Source organism: Gymnoscopelus microlampas (assembly GCF_963454915.1).
Source record: "Gymnoscopelus microlampas genome assembly, chromosome: 6".
Classification (NCBI taxonomy): Eukaryota; Metazoa; Chordata; class Actinopteri; order Myctophiformes; family Myctophidae; genus Gymnoscopelus; species Gymnoscopelus microlampas.
The window spans coordinates 36,279,256-36,301,019 of NC_139943.1; the positions used below are offsets into that span (position 1 = coordinate 36,279,256).

The following is a 21,764-nucleotide window of genomic DNA, read 5'->3' on the forward strand; positions in this document are numbered from 1 at the left end:
TCTATCTGTTCAGTTTTCATTTGGATTTGCTGAAATGAAAAGTGCATAAGTAAATAGGTGAAACAAAGTAAGACAAATATCTTGTACGAACAATGTAATCACATCTTAATTCACTATTCTGCTGCTGATTAGATTGGCCCCTCAATCGTGGCTGATTTGAATAAAGAGATGATTTTATCTGTCTATCTGATAACAGTACATCACTCATTATCACACTTCAGTTAATATCTGATGTCCCGTTCAAAGGCAGCGTGTCTCCCAAGGGACACAAAGGGGAATTATCCTAGCCCGCATGATAACTCAAAGAGGAGAACTTTCTCAGCTTGGGGGCCCGCATGAGCCTCGGCAAAGATTGCGCGTTTAATAAAGTCACTTTCGCTCCCCCGATTCATGTCACTGTTTGGTGACGCTCACTGGGCCGGGGCGCCAAAGCTGATTGTCATTTGTCAATCTCCTCTGCACACAGACGCCTGTGGATCGCAGCGTGTCGGCAGGAGCTATTTGGAGAGCAGATCAAGGTTTGAGGTGATTGAGTGGGAGCGTGCTGGTCAGATCACAAACAGCCCCTGGCAGCACTAAAATAAGCCTGTCCTAAATCATGAACGTCACCCTAAAGAGAAGTAGAGCTCCCATAGAAGGGACAATATTGCCAAATTTATAATCCGTACGGTGGTGTCTCTTGTGATTTTTCAGCTGACAAAGTGTCGCGTCACATAGCTTGACAATCAGTTCTTGTAGGTAAGCGACACCGTCGTCAGATGGAATATTTAATTAACCACTTGAACCCCACGCTAGAGTCCCTCAGGGCTCCATGCTAGTGTCTTTTCAGATTTTCTGTTATTGTGGGGAAAGCTTTCCTTGAAAATAGCCGATCAACAAACTTACAACTTGCCGCTTGTCGATCTGCTATTTTGGTGTGTATTTGGTGTGTATTTCATAAAGTGGTTAAGCTTATCATGGCTCAAAGATGTCATTGTGTATGACAGATGTACTAAAAGTGTAAAAGTTGAACCTATAGGTGAAGGTCCTCGACTATTTTAAGTGAGAGTGTTGATTGTTGCTCTGATTGTTTTACCACATAAACCCTATTGTCCCAATTAATTCTGGACCTGTCATAATGCGTGAACATTCGGTTGAAAATAGCACATCGAAAAGCTCACAACGTGTCGCAATGTGTGAGGTTTTGTGAGTTTGTAGATCAGCTATTTTCAGTGAAGAGATTTGGTGCAGAGGGGGGGAAATAGGAGTATACCCTATATACTAAGTACAGTATATAGGGTTTACTCACTGCATATATTTTCAAGCTCACAGCAAGTCACGCTTTCTCTGGGCTTTTTGGCTCTACCATGAAATAAAACGCAAATTCTCTTGGGTCCTCTTTACCTAAACTGTCAAGCAAACACATTCATCATGATCAAATGAGCAAAACAAATGTCTTTTGCTGCTCTAAAATACAATGGAAGTTTTCTCTAAAGGTTAAAACCTATTTTAAGCAGCAATAGGAACAATGCCTTTGAGCAATTTAACTTTTCCCACTCTGGGCCGACGTGGGTATGTTTGTGCGCGTGACTGTGCGTATGTGAATGAATGAGTGTGTGTGTGTGTGTGTGTGTGTGTGTGTGTGTGTGTGTGTGTGTGTGTGTGTGTGTGTGTGTGTGTGTGTGTGTGTGTGTGTGTGTGTGTGTGTGTGTGTGTGTGTGTGTGTGTGTGTGTGTGTGTGTGTGTGTGTGTGTGTGTGTGTGTGTGTAAGAGCATAGAGGAGAAAGAATGTAGTGAAGGGGATATAAAAGGAAAGATTATGTCAGGTGTGTGTGTGTGTGTGTGTGTGTGTGTGTGTGTGTGTGTGTGTGTGTGTGTGTGTGTGTGTGTGTGTGTGTGTGTGTGTGTGTGTGTGTGTGTGTGTGTGTGTGTGTGTGTGTGTGTGTGTGTGTGTTGGAATCCACTCCTATGCAAATAACTACCTGGCATGAACCTGTCCAGTTAGCCAATTGGAGCAGGAGGACAAGGAAGTAATGTGGATAAAATACCCATTGTAGCGGGGCAGTACCTAGTGTGTCTGTGAGCTTACACCTGTTGATGAACAATCTTGGAGTTAAAAGAACACAGCTGGAGGCAGCGTGTGTGAACTCTGTTGCTCTGGTCCACGCTGCTTGGACTCCATCAGCCTCTGCCTGAAGTGAGAGTTAGCCTGCTGGACGTGACGGTCTTCAACCCATCAGGCCTGGTCAGACCCCCAATTCAACAGCACTGGTAGGCACCTATGTTAAATGCTGTTAATATCCAGTAATGTTAATGAATGAATGCTATCAATCCAGTGGCGTTCTCCTCATTGTATTCTACATGAATTTGCTTCTGGAATTTTTTTTCTTTTCTTTTCTTTTTCTCTGGCTAGCCTGGAAAACGTTATGCCTCTGGAATCTGATTAGGTTGCTTATGTCAACGGCAGATTACATAATTCATCATAATCATATCATTGCGTCAGGCTTAAATGAAGGGTTGCTTTCAAAGTCAGTCTAAACGCAAAGACAAAGAACAATGACCTCTCCGATGTGTCATTCAGACTCAATGTAGGACGACTGACACTCGTGTGTCCTATGTTATTATAATTTAACTCTGAGAGAGTGCCGTCATTTTACTGTGCATGATGCATGGATAATGTCTACACCTCATCAGGAAGGCACTGGATTACATTACAGGTATATCTAACCAAACGAGGTGTGATGAATTTCTTACATTCACTTCCTTAATTTTCCTGGTACGTGAGCTGCCACTGGCAGATACGCTGGCTGCTTTGTTGACAGAATACGTACTTGACAGAGGTAGGCAGCACTAAGGGCTAAACACAGAGCAGATGGCATTTAAGGAGACTTGGCAGCGGACATGTCAGCTGTGGCGTTGATCTACCTTGGCGCCATTTCAAGTGCCACATACCTGCATAACTCCTGGGAAAATCTTTGTCAGGGATATTGACTTCTTAAGAAACTGATTTGTGAATATACTAAAGAAAACTTTCCGTTGGTCTGCATAACCTTTGGCACTGGCAAACCATGACATGCAAAATCATATAAACATGTGATTGGGTGTGTCTTATTGGTTTTCAGCCTTTTATAACCTACCATAAAGGTGTTTCACAGGTCTGGCACGGATCAATAGCCAAGTTGGAATATGGGTCATTGTGTGAATGTGTGTTTGGTAAACTGAAAGTGTAATCTACCACATTAACCATTGAGATTTATGATACTGACTGTGAGTAAGATACAGTACTTTGTCATACAATTCAATTTAACGCCACACAGTGTGACATATTGTGGGCTTGTAGGGCTATTTTTGTCATTTTGGGTAGAGGGGGGGGGGGGGGGGGGGGGGGCTGGGGGGTGAAATGTTTTAAGATTTCCAAAACTTTCTGAAAATGTCTCCAAAATAGTTAGGGTTAGTTAAAGGGCCATGCTGTTAAAGTAGAAACGTTTGCCTAGAGCCAGGTACGAGAGGCCAGCATTAAAATAAAGGTATTAAATTCACTGTGTCAAATTACCTACCTCAAGCAAGTTCCAAGTCTCTGCAAGTTGATTTTTATACGATTATGAAATGAATGGAATCCAATGAATTCATCAAAGACAAAACAAACCACAAACCACAGTTTCTTTAAAAAATCCTTGGCAGTAATGTTTTAAGTGGACTGATTGGAATAAACATACTGCAGGTATAATTCATTAAGTAACTGTTAAATAGGCAGCTATATGCAGCAATGTGTTTCTTAATTAGGATAATTCACACAAGCATGGAGCAGTGGTAGCTGTGTTTTAATTTAAAATGTGGAAATAAAATTAAATAAATGTTTCCATTTTTTTCCCCGGAAGCAATAATCACTTGGCATATGAAGAAGGTGGTATTTTCTGTTGTTGAGTTATGTCAGATACTGTCACTATCTTTTTCAATGTAAGACAAAGGATAGAATTCTGTGGAAGTGGTATTTTCTGTTGTTTAGTTACGTCAGATACTGTCACTATCTTTTTCAATGTAAGACTAAGGATAGAATTCTGTGGAACTGGTTTGCAACAAACCGTGACATACTGTCCAGGTACTGTAGGTTACTATGTCGATTACTGTACTTCGACGATCACATCAGGGGTCTTCAACATTTTTCAGGCCAAGGACACCTTAGCTGAAAGAGAGACAAAGCAGGGACTCCCACTACATATACTGTATTGTACAAATTGTGTTGCATACAGTATTTTTGGGGAATAAAACTTGATAAGAGGCTCAAAGCTAGCTCACCATATTTATCTGATTGTTTTTGAGTGTTGAGAGATTTGAGACTAGCTTGGAAGTATTTCACAGGTTGTTTCCTGTAGGTATCAGTGTTGTGTGAGTTAAATGATGTTTGTTTTAGCAAAAGGAAATCTTTGGATTTAGACCTTTTTCCTGATCTTCAATGTGTACAGTATTTTCAAACTTTTTATTTATTTATTAATAAACTAAGAAAATAAAATGAAACATTCCTATCACACAAAGACTTGGCCCTGTAACTCTGAGGACCACTTAGAGGTCCAGGATTTTACAGTGCAGATTGGGGTCCAAGAGATAAGGTCTGTGGCCTAATGCATATCAAACTGGGGGTCCTTGAAGGTTGATAATAAACTCGAAAAAGTGCTCGGAGCACAGGTCTCCGCCAGGTTAGGAACGTTCTTATGGCCTCCTGGTGGCGCTATAATAGGCCAATGTGATAGGGTGTCATTTCTTCTTAGGCCTTTCATGGCAATCGGACACTGCATTCATGATTTGAGGCATTTTGTTCCAAAAATGTGTTTTGCTAAATTAGACCTGCTGGTGGCGCTATAACAAGCCAATGTGAAAAGGGTGGCATTTCTTCCTCGGCCTAGTGGGAATGTACTGTAATTTCAGGGAAATCGCAAGCTGCGTTCATGATTTGAGTCATTTTGTTAAAAACGGATCAATCCTGCAAACTTTGGAAGCCAACCTTAGCCAATCAAGATGGAATATGGAAAATCGGACAGATCCATGTTGATCACATTACTATAGAGATACTGTGTACCGATTTGCGTGATGTTTGGATAAAATCTGTAGCAGTAATATCAAAAAAATGGGTTTCGCACAAATCGGCCTCCTGGTGGCGCTATAACAGGCCCATGTAAAAACATTGTGTTTTTACAACAGAGAGTGTGTATACAGAGTTTCGCAGCGACCGGGCCACCGGTGCCGGAGATTAGCTGCTCACAGACAGATGGACACACGGACACACGGACGGACGGATGTACAGGGTGCAAAATATATTCTCTCGCCATGCCTTTCGGCCTGGCGGAGACAATGACATAAAGCATACTACCTCAGCTGACCCTTAATAAACTGCTAGCATAGCAACTGGAATTATAATAAGCTTTATTTACATGGGATGCAAATATAGTTGTGATGAAATAAATGGTCTGCATTTCTATAGCGCCTTTATACAAAATGCACATTTATTCGTCACATTCACACAGACATGGCAGAGGAAACATGGCAAGGCACTAATCTGCTCATCGGGAGCAGTTAGAGGTTGTCTTGCCCAAGGACACTTTGACACAGAGCCAGGAGGACCCAGGGATTCCCAGTTGGCTGCTCTATCTCCTGAGCCACTGCCACCCCTAACACCTTCATATTTACACACACAGTGCAGAAAATTCTTCAAGCAGAGCCACACAACCTCCTCTGGAAAAGCCCCTGATGAACCTTAGCAATCATACATCTTAGAGCTATTAACATCTTTCCAAAATAAATTAAACAAATTCACCTGGGGGTACAAACCTGATCTCTTGTTACACGTCTCTCAATTGTGACTATGACCTTTTGAACTGGACCTTTTAACCACTTTCAACGTAGCATCCCTGTTTTGAGCACCATTATAGGCAATCATTACCAGCATCATTATAGGCAAATTTTGTTTAGCTATTTTTCGCCTATTTTCGTTTGGCAAAGTATGAAATATGTCTTAAAGTGACTACACCATGAATGTTAACTTTTTATTCTTTTTTGTGTGTTTTTGGTCTCCCCTACCTCTCTTCTATCCCCAAAAATACCCCAGTTTGAACACTCAGGCTTTCACAGCAAATCTGGGGTTTTCTGTAAATTGGTCTCAAAACAGGCCAAAGTGATTTGCACCCTGACGTGATGTCACGTCAGGGTACAATCCGCCTGCGTACCACATAACACAGAATACCTTTGTCTTATCACAGGTTTGATAGAACTAATGATTTATGATTGATGTACTGTACTGTAATTTTATGCTTTTGGAAACATTATTTTATACGAAAATTGTATTCATCTATCAAAGAAGTAGGATAATTTGGCTTGTGTTTTGTAAGTGAATCTTCACTCCATCTATGATATGAATTGGCTCATTGCCTCCATGTGTGTCTTCACAGCTCTGGGCCATGGTCGGTCCTAGTGTAGCAGCTGCAACATGAGCGTCACACCTACTATCACCCTTGACAGCCAGCTGTCCACAACCTGGAGCCCCAACTCATACCCTGACGGTGAGCTGTGTAAAAAATCGTGGGATAAAGATTTAAAGTAAAAAAATATAACAATATTGGACTGAGATGTAGTGGAGGGGAAGTAAAAGTAGGCTACCTCAAAGTTGTGCAGTACTTGAGTAAATGTAATTAGTTACTTTCTACCAATGAGGAGCTCTGACCCACACAACTGCCAGGAAGCGAGTCTTTCAAATGCATGATGATGATGTCATTTTTGGTCAACAGTTCTGCTTGCCTTATATTCTTAATATAAATGTTGTTATGCAGTAAAATTCTCAGAGTTGATTTATCCATTTGTAGCTCTAAGAGTGTAGTTAAATTCTATCTGAATTAAATATCACTGATGATATTATTACTGTGTAGGTTAACCACTTGAACCCTAGTGTCCCTAATCTGGGCATGTGATAATAGGCATACATTCGGCTAAAATAGACAAACATTTAGCAAATATTTCAGAATCTACGAGCTCACAGTGCATCACAACGTTGTGAGATTGTAGATCGGCTATTTTCAGCAAAGAGAACTGGTGTAGAGGGGGGAAAAGGATGCGGCTAAGGATAGACAGCTGGGGGGACCTCGTCAATGAAACATATAGGCAGGGTTTAAGTGGTTAAAAGACAAATTAAAGGGGCTACACCATGAATTTCATTTTTAGGTTTTTAGTATTTTTTGGGCTCCCCAGTGTCTCTTGTACCCCAAAAAATATTTTTTTTAAACATTCAGTCATTCATTCTCATTTCAGAGATTTTCAGAATGGGCGTGTCTGAACAGGCCATTTCAGAATGGCAAGGCAAGTGACATCACTTGCCTTGACTTTGCATTGATGATGGCCAGACAGAATTGCTTAGTAGCCCCCCCCTGCCCAAAAGGACGTTTTGGTATTGCAGCTGAAAAAGCTTGGAATGACAGACATTCAGATTGTGAGAAAAAATATCTGGATGTTTTTTAGGCTTACAACCTGTTTAAAACGTATTAGGGGGCAATATTTATATATAATATATATTTTTTAAATTCATGGTGTAGCCCCTTTAAGTTCTGCTCAACAATTAACAACTTTATGTATTGCTCATCACACGATGATCACAAGAACCCAATGCAATGCTCACAAATATATGAAACTGTTTTCTCATTGCAAGCATATACATTTTCCACAATACAGATGAATACAATGCAAACACAAGGTGAATACATTTGATATCTGACATCTGACTCTGTCTCTCTCTGCAGTTTCCCTGGTAGTGCCCGGGTACCCAAGTCGCCTGTGGGCCCATGACTCTCAGCCTCAGTACTGGAGCAAGTACCAGGTCTGGGAGTGGCTACAGCAGATCATGGACATGCATCAGATTGATGCCTCCACGGTTCCCTTTCAGAACTTCGATATAGATGGCCGCCAACTCTGCGCCATGAGCTACCAGGACTTTGTCCGTGCTGCCGGCAGTGTTGGACCCATCCTCTTCCACAGCCTCGCAGAGCTCAAGTGGAGCGGTGGGTTTGAATATAAACTAGAATGCCACTGTTAGGGAGGGGGCTGTGTGATTCAGTCAGGCGATAGAAAAATGTCCTTGAACAAGACTATTGGAGTGGTCTTCAGTGCTTGGAATAATAGGGGAGAGAGGGAGGGAGGGGGGCTTACAAAGCCAGCGGGGTGATGGATTCAAGAGTTGTTCTCGCTTGGAGACACTGAAGAATTCAACCAAGCATTTCTGGAAACTGAGAATGGGCTCCGGCCTCTATACGGACGGGGTTTCGGTGAAGGAGCCGGGGGATTTGAAGCAAGAGAGAGGGCTAAACATGCCAACTATCTTTTCATTAGCATTAACAGAGGGGCTGTTATGAAATGAGGCAACGGCTGCATCTGGTGCATCAGATCTCATTTGCATCCGGAATTATAGTTTGAGGCAGTTATCGTAACACTAAACAGGAACAGCCAGTTTATCCACCGAAGGACAGAGAAGCAAGTGTGGAGCAGCCCCGAATTTGAAACCAAACTATGGCACAATGCGCCAGTTGTGATTGTTGTTATAATCCTACACTTTAACAAGTGCGAGTTAGTGGTGAAACACCATCTTAATGCAGGGGTCTTTAGTGTTTTTTCAGTCACAGGACCCCTTAGGTGAGAAAGAGATGAAGCAGGGACCCCCCCACTACATATTATATAAAATTGTGTTGCTGATTAAACTTTTTCATAGATTTCATAGATTCATAGACTTGTTTGACAGCACTGTCAATGTGTAGCGTTATGTTGGATTCATGTTACTGTGTATTTTCAGACAGTTAACCACTTAAACCCTCAATACTTGTACTTTGTCTGCTCTTTTTTCCCCTATACACCAAACCTCTTTGCCGAAAATAGCCGATCTACAAGCTCACAACGCCTCGCAGTGAGCAAGAGGTTGTGAGCTTGTAGATCGGCTATTTTCGGTTAATGTTCCCCTCAGAATAGGGATGCTAGGGTTCAAGTGGTTAATGTACAAAAATAAGTTCCTATCGCACAAAGTTTTGGTGGCCCCCCTGTTGTAACTCTGAGGTCCCAGGCCGGCGGGCCCCCTGTTGAAGACGTGTGTCTTAATGTATTTGTCATATATTGCTGTAACCTCTTTCTCCCTCTCATCTCACACAGGACAGTACCATGTGGAGATAGGACAACTGGAAATCAAACCAACAGAATGTAAGCTTGAAATGTATTGTACAGTATGTGAGAGAATGATCATGCAGATGCTGTTGACAGTGATAAACATGTGTATTTAAAGGGTTCAATTTGTGGGGGGGGGGGGGTCCCTTGCCTCTGCTTTTGATATCGTATGTAGGGCTTGGTTATGGTTATGTTTTATTTTATTTCAACAAGTAGAACGCTGTTTGTTCAAATAAATGCAACAGATCATAAAAAAAAGGTTGTGGTTTCTGACCTGGTACCAGTACCCAATTTCTACACGCTCCAAATCCAGGTGTTTGGGTTCACACGCTCTCATTGGCTAACACCAAACTTATGCTAAATTTAAGTCTGTTCTGCTCTGCTGTGGCTGTTGTGCAACGCCTTGTGGGTATGCTACTGCTGGTTCATGAGCCACCTACAAAGTATACACAGTATTATTACTTTGAAAAGTTATAAAGCGAGAAGAATATTATACATCATTTACATTTGTATCTGCATTTATTTTATTACAGTAGATTTCTCTTGCCCATTTCCGGATGCCAGCTATCCACCTGGAGGTAAGTACAGCAGAGTTTGGCATTTGGCCTCAGTATTATTTTTCAGATTTAAGTGGAACATCTAACAGAGAGGTAAAATATTGACTTCTATTTTTTCCCCCCTGAATTTAGAAATCTATGACCCCTCGTTTCAACCCCTCGCACCTGTTGCCTCTCCCACCCCATCTAGCCCCGGTAAGGGATACACGATATAGCCTACATAAAGAACAACTATTCTAACTCAAAAGGTGATAAATGCACAGTGCTCCTCTGGGAAGAGAGGACCGATGGGAGATGAAACAGGAGTGCTAAGCAAACTGTGGCCTATTGCCAGCCTAGTGTCTGTAAATAGACTAGTACATCTGTAATAGACTAAGTAATCACAATGGGAGTGTGCTGGTTGTTCATTGTAACTTGTGTAACTTTAAACAGTGCTACGGCGTAGTTTGAAAGACCTAGATCAGATGAAAGGCTCGACATAAATACATTTGCTTTGTGTTTGTCTATTCTCAGACATAAAACGATCTTACAGTCGCCCACATCAGGTCAAAAAGCATAGTAAGTACCAATCAACAAACCTTCTGAGATATTTGTGTGTGTGAAGGTCACAGCGATTCAAACTTAACGCTGTCTTCACATTTCCCCACAGATCCAAGGGGGACACATTTGTGGGAGTTCATCAGGGACATTCTGCTGAACCCAGAGCGTAACCCGGGACTTATAAAGTGGGAGGACCGAGCGGAGGGTGTTTTCCGCTTCCTGAAGTCAGAGGCTGTGGCACAGCTGTGGGGAAAGAAGAAGAACAACAGCAGCATGACTTATGAGAAACTAAGTCGAGCAATGAGGTAGAGACACATAGGAGCACATATGAGCACATATAGGAGCAAGTCCTGAGTGATGATAATTTAACTCTTAAAGTGAAAAAACTAAATGGACGCTTATGGGTCCATTCTTGCGCTTTCAGTATAGTTTTATAACTTGTAAGAAGCACTCAAATCACACTTCAGAAAGCACCGGGAAGGTAAAAAAGGAAAAAGAAGAAAAGCAGAAAAGGCAAATAAATAAATAAAGAGCTCATACATGAGTTAATGGAGTGGGCATGGCCCAGTCCATTACCCAGGGCATCACCGTGTAATGCACTTCCTTTGCAAGTAGCTGTCACAAACAGCGAAGACTTGTGCGTAAAACAGAATGCAATGGAATTTTTTTTAACATTGCAGAGTTTACAGTAGGGTGTACCTGTTTTAAAACCAGATTTAAAACAATGGTCAACTCCAACAACAACAGCGACAATGACATGTAGATGTTATTCTTACCTCTGAACGTGAACTGTTGAGACTGTTTTTCTAAAAAGAACAACTCGTTCTCACTACTATAAACCAGTGAACCAGTAGTGACTTCGTACGTGTCCATGTCCATTGACAATGAGAAACAGTCACACAAAATGTTCTCACATAATATTGCAGGTTTTGCACCCAAATGAACCGAAATAACCTTCCTCACAGAAACCCATCCTTGATGTTGTCACAGGCACTGCCTTTACCTCCAAATGAGATAATCGAATGAACATTATTTCACTGCACCACAAAGAATAGATGAACCAGAAAATGTGCTGGAAAGTTATGTCTGTCACTAATATGCCCACAGCTCTGATGTTCTCTTCACTGCAGTGCATTTCAGGACTTTATTTCTTGTTGGGGCCCTTTTGTCTCTTTTGCCCTTTTTTTTCTTGTTCAGAACATTTACGATTTGGGTTCAAAGTCAAAACAAAAATCATATTAAATATTTTGATTTGATGAGAAAGTAACTGAAAACAGTGTGATTTCAGTAAACTACTGTCATTTCAAAAGTAGTAACTGCAACAAAAAATCAAATCAAGTGGAACCTGTGATCCATATGAGTCAGCGTGGCTCCATTGTGGCTCTCGAACATCATGTGACCCGTCTGTGATGTCAGTCATCTGTGACAGATCTATGACGTATGACTCCAAATTTGTCCAAGGTTACAGCCCGATCAGAGCCCCTTTGTGTTCCATTATAAAATATTTTTTGAAACGTACAGTATGTGAAAGAGATTTGTGAAAGCACTTCCGTGGCCTTCTGGCAGCGTGCACAAGAGATTTGGTGCTGATTGGTCCAGCGGTTTGCGAACTTAACACCAGGACACACAGAGACAGAATTCCAGACAGACAGAGCCTCTTGCAGATGGCGAGATTCCCGTAGAGCCACGCCAACACAGTTGGTTAGTTGATAGAAGATGAGGATTGTATAAATGTAACCAAATGGACAATTTGTATACTCTCAGAGTTAAATTAACACCCAGGACTTTACTGTGCTTGCTTACAGTATAGAATCAGTGCATGTGTCTTATGTTACAGATATTACTACAAAAGGGAGATCCTAGAGCGAGTGGATGGACGCAGACTGGTTTACAAGTTTGGAAGGAATGCAAGAGGATGGAGAGAGTCCGAGAAGTGAAACAAGATCATATTTGATTAATTTATATTTTCTTCAATTTTGTATGTAAATGTGATATTTTAGTTTGACTAAAATATCACTTACTTTTGACTTTTAACTTAATGTTTTGTAAGTGCTGAGACATTTACATTTACACGTTTACATATTGAAATTTGTACTGTATTTTTGTCTCATTGAAGCTTGCTATTCACGGGTCCCTTTAGGGTGACTCTGAGGGCCCTCATTCCTTATGGTTAAGCTAGTTAGTCACTGAATATATCGTGACAACATCAGTCTATGTCCCACAGACACACACACACACACACACACACACACACACACACACACACACACACACACACACACACACACACACACACACACACACACACACACACACACACACACACACACACACACAGGTTTACATAAGAGCTCACAGGTGATCTAAATTGTCAAAAGACTATCATATGGTCTGAGACATTGGTTATGACTGGTGGCTGCTCACTGCTCCGAAGTAGGATGGGTCAAATGTAGAGGACAAATTTCCTCAAGTGGAAAATAAAGTGTATAACATAACACAACATAACATAACATAACTTGTATACAGTGTCTGATTTGGATGTGAGCGGAGTTACCATTGAAAGAGTCTGTGTTACAAGGCATCTTTGGTATTTATACTGTGAAGCAGGATTGTTGTCAACAACACATTGGAATGCCACTGACATGACACGGTAAAACTGCAGAGGAATGCAAGTAGCAATTAATGTGGCAAAAATAATTACGTTGTGGTTTTTGTTATTATTATTATTACTTTTGTATTTCATCCCTTGGATTCACCAGTTGACTGTACTAAGCAGTGACATGTGTTTATATGTGACTTTAATGAATAAAGGTTGCCATTACTTTTGACGTTGTAATGAAAGTTGTGCCTCTGTATTCTTTGTGTGCTGTGTGGGTGATATTGTGTCCAGTACAACCGTTTACCCTTTAAATTCAATACATCATTGCCATGGTACAAGACAACTTTGTTCTTTGAAATAATCGAGCCAAGTAATCAAAGCCGGCCTGTGACTTTAATCTGACAGCTGTGCTGAAATGTTCCGATTTTGACCTCAATCTGATCGATATCCATTTGTAAGCAGAGCTTTGGAGCCAGGCACATTTAGTGAAGAGTTTGTTGAATTGCACTTGCAGCTCACATGCTGTTGTACTTTCATTGCAGCTATTGCAAGCTTTACTTTGAGATGCTATTGGTTTGGAGATAGGGCTTGTCATTACTGACCTCTCTCCGTAGTGTGAAATGCAGGGGAGTTAATTGCTCGCTAGCGTGTGCCACACTTGTCATGCTGACACCTCCAGGCAAGAGACGGATGACTGGGGCCCTGATGGCCACTGAGATAATGTCAGTGTCACTAATGTCCCTTTTCTCAGGCCTGTGTTTATAGGCAAATCCTTGTCTAATCTCTGCTGTGCTTTGGCCTTTATCATGCTGTTTGAATTCTCCTTTACATACGGCTGATTAACCCCCACATTCTGTTATTATCTTGTTTTGAGGTTTCAAAGTGTGCTCATTATTGTTGTGTCAGTATTGATGCTGTGTCATCCCATACATCAGAGTAACAAGGCAGTGCCTTAACGATGGTAACAAGGGTAAATTGCCGTATGTGCAAGGCAGGTAGCATAATTTCCATTAAGGGCTGTATGTTAAGGCATACATTAGCTATCAAAATTGACACAGGCCCCAAGATTGTCGGAGAGAGAGAGAGCGAGAGAGAGAGAGAGAGAGAGAGAGAGAGAGAGAGAGAGATTGAGAGCGTGCATGTGCGTGTGTGTGTGTGTGTGTGTGTGTGTGTGTGTGTGTGTGTGTGTGTGTGTTCGTGCGTGTGTGTGTGTGTGTGTGTGTGTGTGTGTGTGTGTGTGTGTGTGTGTGTGTGTGTGTTCGTGCGTGTGCGTGCGAGCATGTGTGTGTGCATGTGTTCGCGTGCATACGTGTGTTTAGGCCTCAGGGAATATTCTCACCTATCTACTTTCAGCCTGGCGTCTCTATTGTGGGTATGTCTGTAGGTGAAAATTGTAGTACATTTTCAAAAATAGCAGATCTACAAGCTCACAAAAGTCGCACTGAGATGTAATTTTGAGCTTGTCGATTGGCTGATTTGGAAAATTGTTGAGTAAAACTTAACCACTTGACCCCAACATCCATATGTTGGGGGGAACATTAGCCAAAAATTGAAGATCTATAACCTCACAACATGTCGAGTTGTGAGCTTGCACATTGTAGATTTGCTATTTTTGGCAAAGAGATGGTGTAGCGGGGGAAAAACGGTCCAAAACAGCACAGAGACAACTCAGGTCCAGTTTACTAAGTCTATGGGTTTATGTGGTAAAGTGGTTAATGGGCTTTGGATACCATTTGGTTGATTACAATTTCTTCCACAAACACACTCTGCATGATAAACTGATATGTATCTTACGTTTATTTATGGCAATTAAGTTTAACCATTTATCTTGAATACAACCAGCATTATGTTCTCACACATCATATAAAGGTTGAAAGCATTAACTATAGGCCTATCTTTGATGAAATGTCACATCACAAGAGGTTATTTATAACAGCTTAGGGTAGCTTTTTGGGTGGCTGGAAGGAAGCATAACTTTATGGACAGGAAGGATTCACATAATCGTTGAAGCATGGCTTCCTGAGCCCTGCAGATTAAAATGCCACTACAGTATGTGCTATCCGCATGCCACCGAAATAAGACACCATCCTCTGTGATATGAACATTAATATAATATAACATAATTCTGATAATGATCAAGTAAGATCAGTGTCCCCTTTTTTTATTTTATTTCAAAAGTAGAAATAGAAATAGTCGTGCGAACAATGATATAGGGTTTAAGTGGTTAATGTCTTTAGCAGACAACACCATTAACATCTGAAATCTGGACTGATTTTTACTTTAAAATGATGTGGACGTTGCAATGCGTTCTGATAGGAAAATGTTTCAAGATGTGACTCGCAGGGAGATAACAGTTAGGCAAATAGTCCAGCCTGGCATAACCTCTCTACTGTACAGAGAGCCAGGAGCCTGATTTCCCTAAACAACCGCTGGCCAGTGAATGCAAACGTTGGGAGTCAGACTATCCGGTATATGTAAAGATTCATGGTGGCCATTGAGGTCCGATTAGAAAAGTATTATAATTTGTAATGTTGATGTACTGTGTGTGTGTGTGTGTGTGTGTGTGTGTGTGTGTGTGTGTGTGTGTGTGTGTGTGTGTGTGTGTGTGTGCGTGTGCGTGCGTGCGTGCGTGCGTGCGTGTGAACGTGACTGTGAGTGCGTGCGAGTGAGAACGTGACTGTGAGTGCGTGCGTGCGTGTGCATTCATTATGGTCACTGACATAGGATGAGTTGTAACTCCAAAATATTTTGGAAAGCACTGGTAAACCAGCAAAACCAGTAACTTATGGGCACCAACGGCAGATAGGCAAACATGCGACTAAACCGGTTGTAATAGATCCACCAATAAGCACACACATTCAGGGACACACACACACACACAGGAAATTTCTTTTTTTGTGTAGTGATACTTAATCTTGGTGTCACACTTTTGCAATGCCTAGTACAAAAAGGTCATTATAACTGCGAATAGAGCAAACGATTGTCTGGGAAGCTGAGGACTAAATGTGTATATACAGGTAAAATTAGCTGTTGCCCTTGTGCATTGTGAGCTCAAATGGACTGTACGAAACAGAACAATGCATGCATTGTGAGCTCAAATGGGGAGCACAAAACAGAACAATGCATGTCTTTTTGTTTGGCTAAAACAATATGCAATATCTGTTCGGAACCATCTGTGTGCCTCTTATTGCCACAAAATTATTTTCAACATTTGAATGAGCCATGCGAGGACTATTTCATTATTTAAAAGACAGAAGATTAATGCAATCAGATACAGTAGATGTGGGGAGGAGAACAGGGAAGTGATGAGAGATAGCCTGAGCGTGACCGTGCAGACAGACACCCCACAACCGATACACAATCACGGCTTATCAGCGACCCCTTATCGTGCTCTCTGTACACTCAAATGGACCTTTAGGGCCTGTGATCCACGATGTGAGTCAGACAGATGTGTTGGACCTGATTCATAGTATGCTTGCCCCAGATATAAATGTAAAGTTAAAGCCATGTTGATAAAGTAGGTTTTTTCCTTATCAACCATATATATAAATATCGATGCAGGGCGAAACATCACATAGATATTTATATAAGTACCAGAACATTTTCATAAAAGGCGATAAAGAAAAAAAACAGACTCAGAACACAGGCAGCCATGGATGTAATGAAAGATCTTGTATTCAGACAGAGAGAAAATGGAAGGTTTACAGTATCACAGGTATGGTAGGCATCATCGGTCGTCGTCTCTCTGCCGTTAAACAGAGAAAGCACTGGTCTTTAACAGCGTCCGTTAACATAAACATATGACATCATTGAAGATACATCGAGCGTCCAGCCGTCGGAGGTGTAGTCCTGCCATTGGTGGATAGTGATGAGTACGTCATCGTCAGATGAGGATGATGATGGTAGATGATGATGATGGTGTGACAGTTTATCTTTGAACAAACAGCGTCCACATGTCTCGAACAACACGTTGGCCTCGGGTCTGACCGGTCACGGGTCAGTGGTTACTTCAGTGAAACTGTGAGAAGGGTTATGCATTGGAGGAGAACACCGAGATATGGTGTTCTCAAAACAATAGATAGTCACAGAACGCCTGTACTCCCTGTAGCTAGTTTGACCTTGCATAGACAGAGACAGGAGAAAATAGGGAGAATAGAGTACATGACAGAATTTAGGCCAAAATGACAGCATTATATTAATTTGACATTTAAAGCAGGTTTAGGACATTAGACAAATTATGATTAATCAAAATATTTCTATCACATGTTAAACTTGTTCAGACATGTTTTTATCATCTCCGGAATATATCCAAAATCAGATCAATTGTTTAATTTTTGTTTTAAAGACAACTAAATCAATTAACCTGCTTCTAGAATCAGAATCAGAATGTGACAATAAAGATAATATAATGTTGTTATATTACAGAACGCACTGACTATTGCAATACTAGTGTTTTTACACCCAGAAGAGTCAAAATTGTATTCAGTCTGTTTATTTAACTAAGATGATAGTGAAGTGACAATTTAAGGACTTTTAAGACCTATTTAACACCTAAAACAAATGACCATTACTGCATCAAAAGTAATCAACAAACTGTACAATAAAAAGTGGTCAAACATTGGTCAAATTGTCAAATAATATAAGTTGCGAGATGGTGTGAGCTTGTAGATCTGCTATTTTCACAACATTTATCTGAGGGGTCCCCAGTTCAAATATGATTATTTTTGGAGGTCACGGTCTGAAAAGGTTGAGAACCACTGCCCTATGGCACAGCCTGAGCTCCTCATGCAGGAACCACCCCTGGTTCTGGTGACTGATTTTGTCCTTCTAATGCGCAACGGGCCGTGTTTTTTCAATTACGTCAAGCTGTGACGTTTCGAGCTCAAAGCTCTTCCTCAGACTGAGGAAAAGCTTATGAGCTCGAAACGTCACAGCTTTTTTTTGTGGTGCAATAAAGCATCTGTCACATTGGAGCCCTCGGGGTGCGAGCGTTTATTTATTTGTCTCTGCTTACTGTTCGTCACTCAGCACCTGCCTAAGTACGGGTTGGGGATGTGCATGTCGTTTTCCTTTTTTCATGATTAATAATTTAAACCTTCAAAGTAAGTAGTAACTAAAGCTGTCAACTAAATACAGTCGAGTAAACAGTACAACATTGGCCTCTGAGATGGAGTAGAAGTATAAAGTATCAATACATTGAAATACTCAAGTAAAGTAAAAGTGCTGTACTTACAGTACTTAAGTGAAGGTACTTACTTTTGACTTTACTGTACACCACTGGCACCCATTGCATGCCTGTGCACCCTGGAAGAGGTCTTTTGTGAGCCTTCCCAGGGTGATCATTTTTGGGGGAGTTTTCCCTTTTCTAACTGAGGGTCAAAAGGACAACCAAAAGAAATGACTGTCCTTACTGTAGACTTTATAAGGACAGTGGGTGTCATTTGATTTTGGATTTCCTTTTGTTAATGCTTACTTTTGTCGAAGGGCCTTGCATTTAGATGTTGGAATTGTATTTGTTGATTCTTTTAATATTCTTCATATTATTCTCTTAATATTAGATGTGCACTTTTTGCACAGTCATGGTTTTGTTCTATTCTTTTATTAGATGTTCCTTTGGTTTTTATGTAAAGCACCTTGTAACATTGTTTTGATATGTGCTCTACAAATAGTTTATTATTATTATTATTATTATTATTATTATTATTATTACCCTTATTATTATTACCCTTATTAATATTATTATTATAAGAGAGAGCCCCGTCTCATGTGTTTGATGATTCACAGTAGTGTCTTCTTTAGGCTACATGGCAACGTCTTGGTGAGACAAACAAGGAAGTCCTTAGATAATACAAAATGCCTTAGTGGAAGAGTACCGTCGTAGACCATTTCCTGCTCTGGTTATATTTGGGAAAGGCCGTGCATTTTGCTTGGAACCCAATCATTTCCTCGTTCGCATACTTACTAATGGGCGTGAATCAAAGACATAATGATGCACTTCACATGCAACGGGCAAACTGAAGGCCTGTCAGTTAGTACAGGTATTTCAGGAAGCATGGTTGACTTTGAGAAAACAATGTCATATTAAAATGAAATTATGTTTGGACATAATGCACATTTTCAGCAACGCTTTTCATATGCAAAGTTACAAACGATAAAGAGCTCAACAACAGTAATGTTCTCAGATTGAGGAACAGTGTAAGCTATGGGCACAACGATAGTACTGTTACACTCAGGGTTTAAAATAACTGGGGTTTAAGGGTTATGTTTGACTTTAGCCTACATAACACCTAGAATGCAAGTGCCATATACATTTGTGAGAATTACATTGTTATTATATTGTTGTTTATATAATTCCTATATGCAGTAAGCAAAAAGTATCAATACTGCAATGTAGAAATACTCTGTTACAAGTAAAAGTCCGGACTTAAAAAGGTACTTGAGTAATAAGCACAAAAGTATTGGTAGAGAAATGTACTTAAACTACCAAAAGTAGAACGTACTCATTATGCAGAATGTCCCATTTGACAAGTTTTCAAATGTATAAAAATCTTTTGAAAATGGCAGATCTACAAGCTCATAATGCACATTGTGAGCTTGTAGATCTGCCATTTTTCAAATGGCCGAAATGTATATGGGGCTGAAGTGGTTAATATGTTTTGTAATAATAATCAAAATCCACAAAGTAACTATAGTAACTAAAGTATTCAAATAATTGTAGTGGAGTAAAAGTACAATATTTGTCTCTGAGATGTAGTGGAGTAGAAGTAAAAGTATAGAAAAGTGGAAATACTCCAGTAGAGTAAAAGTACCACAACATTGTATTTAAGTACAGTGCTTGAGTAAATGTACTTAGTTACCTTCCACCACTGGTGGTAGTCAGATAGTTCTATCATGTGAACCCTTAAAAATATTGCTTTGCAACATTTGACATCCTAGTAGGTGGCAGTAGTGAGCGCTACAGCTTTCTATGCAGAGCATTGGATGTGGAGAAGAAGACAGTCTCGAAGGTCCTTTGAGGACCCCAAAGAATGACGTCCTTATATTCAGCCTGATAGCATTTTATAACGCCAAATACACATTAATATGGAATAAAATCTCAAAGCAATTAATCTTTCATTCATATACATCTTAAAGATTTGCCTTTGGTCACTGGTGGCTTTGAAATATTACGTCTTTTGACGCCATTCCATTTTTCATTTCGGACTTGAGTTACTATCAGGATAGCCATGGATCACACGACGGTCGTCCGTCACGGCCGTCAGGGATGAACTTCAACATAGTGTTTGCACTTTGTCCCCTTTTGGCCCTTACATCTACATAAACGTTCAGATTTCAAATATAAAGTGCTTACCCCATGGCCATGGATGTTACAATTATGTACGGGCCCTCAGAAGTACCCATATCTTCCGTATTGTTCAATAAAAAGCATTTTAATCCGATCGGTGGACATTTTTTTTCTCATACTACAATGTATCAGAGTGCAATACAATCCATCTCCCAACCGATAAGGTCGCGTAGTTGAAAGCGTACGGGAAAACTACGGAGAAAATGGCCACCAGTCGGATTAAAATGCTTTTTATTGAACAATACGGACAATACGGCTACTTCTAAGTGCCCGTACATAATTATAACATCTGTGGCCATAGGTTAAGCACTTTATATTTGAAATCTGAACGTTTATGTAGATGTACGGATCAAAAAGGGAGAAAGTACAAACACCAGGTTGAAGTTCATCCACGGCTGTCACGATATGACAGCCTTCTGGGCTACATCCGGCCATGAGTTACCATCAGGCATTATCATGGGCACTTCTTCTCACCGACGGAGGACGAAAACATGGCGGCCTCCTTGCGTCTGGGACGTCAAGGATTGTTATTCGGCCTCAGATGGTCAAACTTACCGAAATGTTCATGGACGGTCGGTTCTCTCCAGGAGCATGTCCGACACTTCGACTCACGGAGACCCGGTGAGTGTTGTCATGTTAGCCTGGGTTCAGCTTGTTGTCAGACTCACAGACTGTCAGACAGACAGCGCCCCTGACAGCGGCTGCTAAGCTGTCATATTGACACCTATAGGTGTCAAATAAACTGGATATAAATAAAACAATAAACGAATTGTATTTCATGTTTTAAAGGTATATATATACATTTAGCTCTGGCCCATAGCGTTAGAGGGAGTTCTCCTTAACTCCCTCTAATAACGCTGTGGACCAGAGCTAATACTATACCTTTAAAACATGAAATACAATTAGTTTATTTGTAAGTTTAATTGGTTCGTTTGTTTAAAATGTCTATTTGCTGTAGTAGCTTTAAAGTAACTGTGTAATGACTGACAACCCCCACACTCATGTCAGGTATTTATGACATCATGCCCTAATAATAATTAAGTAATGCTTGGATGGCTAACATAATAATTGCATTACACGCTGTGGTGTGTCTGGTGTATAATAAGGTGACGAAAGGCTCATTCGTCGTTATGTCTTCACGTATTGACGCTTAAAGCTATATATTTCAAAAACGGTTACGGTGTACAGTGTTACTGTAATGCAGTGATATGTAGTGGTGTAAAGTAACTAAGTACATTTACTCAAGTACTGAAATTAAGTACAATTTTGAGGTAACTTTACTTTAGTGGAGTGTTTCACTACTTTTAATTCTACTCCACTACATCTCAGAGGCAATCATTGCACTTTTACTTCACTACAATTATTTGAATATGTAGTTACTAGTTACTTTTCAGATTTGGATTATTATTACAAAACATACATTAACCACTTCAGCCCTATACATTTAGGCCATTTGAAAATAGCAGATCTATATAAGCTCGCTTGTAGATCAGCTATTTTTAAAATAATTGTATACATTTTATACATTTGAAAAGTTGTGAAATGGGAAATTCTGCATAAT

General features: G+C 40.5%; 2 protein-coding genes across 2 annotated transcripts in view; both read left to right on the forward strand.

The window, feature by feature from the left end:
• The first annotated feature begins 2,023 nt into the window (after positions 1–2,023).
• ehf (ets homologous factor) lies at positions 2,024–13,090 on the forward strand. Its single transcript, XM_084058971.1, has 9 exons — positions 2,024–2,250; positions 6,420–6,530; positions 7,758–8,015; positions 9,151–9,198; positions 9,696–9,740; positions 9,852–9,914; positions 10,233–10,277; positions 10,369–10,564; positions 12,097–13,090. The coding sequence occupies exons 2-9, from the start codon at positions 6,458–6,460 to the stop codon at positions 12,194–12,196; spliced, it is 828 nt and encodes a 275-aa protein (XP_083915097.1). The 5' UTR covers positions 2,024–2,250; positions 6,420–6,457; the 3' UTR covers positions 12,197–13,090.
• Positions 13,091–20,686: 7,596 nt separating this feature from the next.
• The window catches only part of pdhx (pyruvate dehydrogenase complex component X), a 47,528-nt gene continuing 46,450 nt past the window's right edge, over positions 20,687–21,764 (forward strand). Inside the window, exon 1 of the mRNA XM_084058966.1 lies at positions 20,687–20,824. Within this exon, the coding sequence (XP_083915092.1) occupies positions 20,695–20,824 (130 nt within the window). The 5' untranslated portion in view covers positions 20,687–20,694. The remainder of the gene's footprint in view (positions 20,825–21,764) is intronic.

What these genes read in the sequence shown, in the direction of transcription:
- ehf (XM_084058971.1), top strand. Translation starts at nt 6,458, where the DNA reads ATGAGCGTCACACCTACTATCACCCTTGACAGCCAGCTGTCCACAACC. An exon ending in GGAAATCAAACCAACAGAAT is followed by an intron (nt 9,199 to 9,695) that starts GTAAGCTTGAAA and finishes ATTTTATTACAG; the next exon opens with TAGATTTCTCTTGCCCATTT. An exon ending in ACATCAGGTCAAAAAGCATA is followed by an intron (nt 10,278 to 10,368) that starts GTAAGTACCAAT and finishes ATTTCCCCACAG; the next exon opens with ATCCAAGGGGGACACATTTG.